Consider the following 7,649-nt stretch of genomic DNA (forward strand, 5'->3'; position numbering starts at 1 on the left):
GAATTGCTCTTGTACCATCAGAGCCGGGGAATTCCAGTCATACCGATCAAGCTTCTAGGATTTTCCATTATGTCGATCCCTGTAAGTCAGTTCAATCGGTATGACACGTAGTCAACCAACCACTGAGAGCGTATAGACGTCCAACGTCTGTTACCGATGAAGCATAATACTCATCCAATGAATACGATGCTTAGTGGCAAGTTTCAATAGGACACTCGACGCTCAATCTCGAGGGCCTTAACTTGGAACGTTTCAGACTCGAACCTTATCAGTTGATTTCATAACCATCATTCAATGCGTGGCCCAACTGCATAGGTTGTCTAAATGGTATGTGAACTTTGTTGTGATGTTGACAAAATTTTAACGTAACTAAATAAGCGTAACAAAGATAAAACCAAGAATGAATACTCATGTTTATTCATTCCAATAATATTACATTACATCGAGTTTGTCAAATAAATTATATAAAAGCCAATCTAATTGACTTCCAAATCACCTATAAAATTTGATGCATGAGAAATTTCTTGTCTGGAAAAGAGTGCCTGGTGATGTGTGTTCAGGTATGAAGCATACATTGTGCTATATATTACTCTTCAGGGTGAATCTGGCTTTTCTTCATTTTCCCATATACTACTGAAGAGATCTTTCTTTGTGCTATATAATATTTGTGATTTTGAGAGGGCATTAAGCATAAGGCCAGTATATATTTATTGTGTATTTTAGGTATAAAAAATTACTTTCTTACCCTTATAGATAATTTGTGCATATTGATATAATTATCATATAGTCCCCCACTCTTAGATGAGTTACTAGAATCGAGATGAGATTTTTGTAATCAAATCATTAATTGCTGACAAATGCCAAAATTCAAGTGTTTTGTCAATTAAATTATGTTTTACAGTCAAAGATTAATGCAATATGGACTGGCAAGTCTTTGTTAAATAACTCGTATGAGAAGAAAAAAGAAGGCGTTAAGATGCAAACTATACGTACGGTCAATCAAATTAAGAAAAATAATTTGATATTTATTTGTTTAAAAAAATACAAATAGAGGTACTGTGAAATCAACCAATTATGTCATTTCAAATGTTTGGTGCATATATCTCTTTAAAATAAAATTGTTAAGAGATCATACATGATGTGTTCAAGTACGTCACAATACTACCTCGCGATCATGATCTTGATTATAATTATAGATAGATCATGCATTAGTCTTGGTCTTGGCGTCACTCAAATATATGCAACATGACATAATGTTTCATCAATCCAATTTCCGTAATAAGAGTCAAGCTCTACAACATTATCAAGTCAATTACAAATTCATATCGAATATGATGATCAAAAACAAAATGAACCAACAGAACAAGTAGCTCATGAAAAAGAAAACCTCGACCACAATGTCAACTACGGATTTGTAGGGCTCGAGGTATTATTAAAATTTGTAATTTGTAATTATTAAATTATCAGTAATTTTATAATATTTTTGTTTTCACATTTTCCTTCCATTTATATATAAAATTTTGAACTTATTAGTTATTAAAAATTAGTTAAATATTTAATGTATTTTTATTTATTAATATTTTCTAATTTATATCAATAATTTTGTATTCATATACAGTTAAAATTAATTTATTTTAATTATTTTATTGAATTAAATAAATATATTAAAAAGTTTAAATTATGAACGCACGTTGATTGTGCTTCGTTGCTGGGATATAAACCTCTGGTAGTCTGGTTCTTCAGCTCTGCATAATTCTCAAAGAAGCCAGCGAAAAACAGAGAAAAAATTGAAAATGATGCGGACGAGGTTTCTATGGTTCAGTCTGGGCCTTGCATCTACATCTGGAGCAATTGCCCAATTTATTCTCAAAGATCTCTTCGTCGATCTCGAATCCCTGGCTTTTCAGGTTCGCTTTTAACTTGGGTTGTGTATATTTTGTATGGAATTTATCAACTGGTTTCCATTTCTTACATAATTTTTTTCTCTCTATGTTTTTGGTTTTTGTATGTGCAGGTGAAGGAAAAGTTTAATTCTTTGGAGACCCGAGTGTCCAATCTGGAATCCGATATTCCCAGAAGACCCACTTCGTCTCAGGTACAATTTCGTGTTTTTTGTTTTTTCCCACTCATTCTGCATTGTTATTTCGTACTTTTAACTTATGGTGCTTGACTAGAATCGGGAATGATGTTGCCAAGTCACACAAAGAAAATAGCTGGAACTCTATTTTGTTTATGCGTAGAAACTGAATTTCTTGTGGCTTGGCTATGTTCCCCTGCTGGTTCAATTTTTGGTCATAAATATTGTGTGCTGGTTGATAAGAAGAGAACTGCAATTACCTTCACTTGGGGATTCGGGTTCCTGCAGAAATGGTAATTTGTAGTTTGTAAGTGCACCAATGAGCTGTGGCCAAGTCTTGAGTGAGTTTTCATTCTCTTGATAAAATAAGTGACCGGTGCTCCAAATCGAGTGAAAGGCATGGGAAGGAGAGAGATGTCACTTTTGGTGTAAACTGTAATTGTAGTAGAAATGACTTCACCGATTTTGAGTCAGTTATTGGACTACTCTTGCGAGTAGAAATGTAGAGACATGTTAGCACGATAAAGAGTTATGTTAGAAAGGATTCCTATTTCCCATCTTTCTCTACTCAAAGCACCGGTTTTTCGAGTATAAGCAGGAGGGCCTCCTCAGCAGTAGTTCATACAAAATGTCAACTATCTGTAGGGGCTTATATTTCCCATATGCTTTTCCCTAAAAATATTCAATCCACCTTTTCGATAATAAAGCGTGGTAAGAACTAAGAAGTAAACAGGAAACACAGTTCGTGTCTTCTGCCCTTATGAAACCAGTTAGAGGATTACTTGTACTTCAGAAAGATCCATAAGAAATATTTGGTTCTCCTTGCTTTTATGATCCTCCAAGTTTCTTTTGAAATTTGAAGATATTGCGCTTCATTCCAAAAACACTGAATCTTAATTATCCCAGTTTTCTCAGTTAGGTGGGTGAACTCATCCTCTAGGACCTTGTATTCATGCTATAAGCCTAATATTATATGACAATGTCCAACGAGTAACACAGTTTTCCTTCTGATCCCTTCTTGCGTGAAATAATTTTTCTCATAGAATATGTCCATAATCATTTATGTACAAGAGCCACATTACGAGTAACTGGCTTCCTGACACTCTAACCCCAAGACCACCCATCTGAAATATCCTCTTTCTTTCCTTCCCATAGCGAATCCATTTGTAAGTGATCAAACCTCTTCCCAACTGACTCACTAATGCAATCAGGAATTCAAGAATGAATGCTCCTAGGCTAAATTTTAACTTCTTTCCTTCTGAGTCACTTTCAAATCTCCACAATATAGTTCCAGATAATACTTGTCTTAATATGATATAAAATGGCCAACTAAGGTAAGTCGTAAGAAGATGTCTATGAAATTCTACAATCAGTAGTAACCACTAAGTTTTGGTACCTCCTTAGACAAAAAATCTGCTTTCCACAAATTATTTAGAAGCACGGGTGTTATAAATCACGGAAAAGTTCTACGAAAGTTTCTGGAGTATTTTATTTTCTAAAATTAATTCCTGAATTTCCTTCCCTGTAAGATTGCCATCAGCAAACAACAGTGGTGGAGAGAAACATTTATATTTCGAGTGGAGCCTAAACTGACGCCTTTGCTTACCTTCATGCATTTGCTGAGCTGCAGTGCTGTATAGGAATAATTACACTGCCGGACTTCTCACTTGGTTAATCACACAAATCATTCTTTCTGGGAAATTACAACATCATCCCTTATTACTTATCTCCAGCTAATGATCACCTCTCCTTGGTGGCCATCATATGGTACTTCATGATGTCACCATTAGAAATTTTGTAAATTTTCCATAATGCACATATTTTAATTATGTTATCTAAAAGTGTTACAATTATCTGCCAATAAGACTTTGAACCTAACTTCCAGGTGTCTGTAAAGATTATCTCCCATTACTTCATAAACTTGTAAACTTACAAAAAGTTAAAGATAACAATCACATCCAGTTAATTTGAACCACCTGATAATTTATTAATAAAGTACTTGTTGTATAGAAAGATGCCCCCTGATGAAAAAATGGGTAAAACAATTTACATTATGCACTTAATTATCTAATCAATATTTTGTTGAATCCAAAACCATGGACGATGTGATCCATGAAAGCAACATCAGAAGGTCCACTGTATGAATGGGTATATGGAAGCTCCATTCAGTGTATAAGTCTATATTTTTTTACCCTTGAGCGCAATATCTTTTCTTTAAATTGTTAGACATTCTACGATCATTGTATTACTTCATATAATGAACTTATCAAAATTTTAGTCATTAACTTATTTCAAGTTTGTATGCTTGTCTATCATATTTTCTGTTAATTACACAAGGAACCAGATTCATCTATGACTTAAATGACTTCTTGTGTAAAAGAAAACAAAGAAAGAAACACCATTGAAAAATTGAAATTTACACCTCCTTCCACTTAACAAAATATTACAATTACCCCATGTAACTGATAAATCTTAGCAAGGTAAAGTATATTTCTTAAGTTCCATCCATTTTGACCAAGTTCCAATGTTAGATTTGTGGCACTTCTAATTTTAAAACTAGATGGAGGTTTGTAGTTATCCATAGTAATAGGGGAGGCTGGTATAAGTAAGACTGCTATGAGAGTGTTTGCCAAAACTTTGCTTTTAGATAAGTAATAAACTATAGAAGAAGTCAAAAGTTGAAATAGAACTAAAAGTTGGGAGTGGTTGTACAGTGTGGATGAAGAATGGAAATAAGCCGCAAAGATGTTGGCTAAATCATTTTTTCCATAACTCTTTCTTCTTTTTTTATTTCTTTTTTTTCTTACTCTTTCCTTCTTTCTTTTTTTTTTCTTACTCTTTCCTTCTTTCTTTTGACTTGTCATGGTTTCTTCTCCTTTTCACTTATTTCCTCTTTTCTCTTCTTCCTCTGTACCCCTTTTTGTTCCTTGATCTTGCACTTCAACCCACCATTCTCAACCCCAACAAATTCCTTCCCAGCCATCATTTCTCGCCTGAAAATTCCATGCGATCCCACATCACGATGATCTCCCCCCCTATACACATGTAAACATATATATGTGGATGTGTATATGTAAACTACTTTTATATGATTATGTATATGGATGTATGCAAACATATATTTTTCTTTATGCATATATATGGTTATATATAATTACATATATATCTATATTTATGTATAGATATGTATATTTAATGTGGTGGTGATAGTCATGGTGGTGGTGAAGTTGGACAGTAAATAAACCTAAATAGGTTGCAATAAGATTTTGCAATTGGGGATAATTCTATAGTGGAAATAGCATTTTTGGTCCTATAAGTTAGGCCCGTCCCACTTGTGGTTCCATTCATTATGTTATTAGTACTTTTAGTCCCGTAACTAACAAAAAATATACTTTCGGTCCTCATCTACTTTTCCGTCTATAATTTAATGGTGTAAGGCACATGACCTTTTAAGTATTTTTGGCTGGAGGGAAAATTGGTCCTTCCCACAGAAGCATATGATGCTGCACTAGGCCTAATTGATTCACTTGTTGAAGACGTGATTCTGTGTGCTGCTTCGATTTGGCTTCAATTTACAGAAATATGGGAACGGTGGGATTTAATTTTTATGAACAAAGAGGAAATCCCGCTCCTTTTTTCTTTCCCTACTTCCTTTCAAGATTTGTTTTACTTCTCAAATGTAGTTATATTTTCTCCCAAAAGTGGTCCCAAGTTGGAAAACACGTCAATTTTTCCTCCAGTAAAAAATACTTAACGGACCAGCACGTGGCCTACGGTGTTAAATTGTAGACGGAAAAGTGGATAAGGACCAAAAGTGCTAATTTTTGTAAGTTATGGGACTAAAAGTGTTAATCCTGTAATGGCTGGAACCAAAGGTGGAATAAGTCAAATTTATGGGATAAAAAATGCTATTTTCCCTAATTCTATAATGACTAAAACCAAGCACTTATTTCTAGCTTCTTTTAAGCAAAAAGCTGAATCACTTTTCTAAATGATTGCAAAAATCCCCTAAATTATGTGGGTGACAGTGGATTGCTTGTTGATACCCCTAAATTCTGTTAATGCGGTAAGGCTTCATCAATCACTCGGACAATTTGACAGGGGGGAGCCCAAACCATTGCTTTTTTGACTTGAACTAACATGGTCATGCTCCCTTTCTTTTCAATATCAAGTCTGAATGAATGACATTTCAAGGTACTGTAGTTATAGGACCGGCAAGCTTATTAGTGATTGGAATACAATTTACTAGTATTAATTTTGTGTATGAGCTCAAAGGTGTAAAGTCCCTGATATCCAAGAGCTCATTTGTGATTAGAACCACTGATAAAGACTGCCTTAATGCACCATCTGTTGGTCCACACATGCAGAAGAAAAGAAAACTACCAATTCTCCCACCCACCTCATACTCACCTGTTTCCAAGGCAAGGAGAGGCATTTTGGCTGCATTTCATTCTTGGGAGATGTATCCCCAAATCTTAAACCTGCCCACCTTCGGAAGATCTGAGCTGAAGGCCGTATAATAGTCCCACCTTCATCGTATTACCAGTGATAATATATTTCGGACGTTATTCTGGAAAATTTTAATTAAGGCAGAAGTTCGCTGCAATACATGACCCCTCTATTAGGTGGCATGAGCAATCTCTGGTGGAAGGTACTTGGCAGCGATTGTAATCACTATGCTTTTGGAGGTTAAGCCATAATCAAACATCTTGAATGACTGGCCATCTGAATTTTGGTGGACGGAGGCCTAAATGCATCAAGTCCCATTCAATGCTTCATTATATAATCCTTTGCTTCATCAACAAAATTTGCCTCCTCTGGAAAACACCTAAGCTATTTAAGTTGTTACGGTATGCGGATTATTGCCAATTTATTCTTGATCATGGAAAGGACCACCTGAATATTTGAGTTAATATGACTTACGCATCCTTGGCGAAATAATGGGAAAAAAGGAACCGAGTAACATGATAGCATATTATATGTGTGTGCCTATTTGCATCTGTTGTTTTTTCTTTCTCTGGGTAAGATTGTGAGCATCCATCTTAGGCGCTGGGTAGGTTTCTCTGGGCAATCTTGCTTAGGTTTTGTTTTCCTCAGATAGTTTAATTCATCTGTTCAGGTTTATTTATTTGGGAATCATGCATCTAAGCTCACAGCTGTACTGTAATGCTTCTTGTAGGACGGAGGAAATCTTGGATGAAGTCCTGACCTGTTGCGGCATATGCATATGAATATCTCCTATAGCTCTCTCATTTTCTTTTCCAGAAGATGGGCAATTTGAAATAAATATGCATTGTACATGGGCTTTTGGCTCTTAACTTTTGACTGATATGTGAGCTTTTAATTTGAAAGATCACGCTAAACTTGTGGTTTTCACATAACATCATTGATTAATATTCCACTTCGTTACTGCAATTATTGGAGTTTAGGAACGGAGAAGATCAACTACACCAAAATTTAAATGAACGAATCATTTTTTTCTAACTAGCCTAGTGTGCTGTTTCTATGCATATAATAAATAATTTTTTATGCTTTAAAGTATATTATAAATAAGAATAAAATATATAAATCA

General features: G+C 34.7%; 1 protein-coding gene across 1 annotated transcript; it reads left to right on the plus strand.

Annotated features, from left to right (window-relative positions):
• The first annotated feature begins 1,696 nt into the window (after positions 1-1,696).
• On the plus strand, positions 1,697-7,458 carry LOC105172004 (fanconi anemia group D2 protein). Its single transcript, XM_011093321.3, has 3 exons — positions 1,697-1,907; positions 2,015-2,095; positions 7,257-7,458. The coding sequence occupies exons 1-3, from the start codon at positions 1,794-1,796 to the stop codon at positions 7,275-7,277; spliced, it is 216 nt and encodes a 71-aa protein (XP_011091623.1). The 5' UTR covers positions 1,697-1,793; the 3' UTR covers positions 7,278-7,458.
• Positions 7,459-7,649: the final 191 nt, after the last annotated feature.

Source organism: Sesamum indicum, linkage group LG10 (genome assembly GCF_026168435.1).
Source record: "Sesamum indicum cultivar Baizhima isolate 11 linkage group LG10, ASM2616843v1, whole genome shotgun sequence".
Classification (NCBI taxonomy): Eukaryota; Viridiplantae; Streptophyta; class Magnoliopsida; order Lamiales; family Pedaliaceae; genus Sesamum; species Sesamum indicum.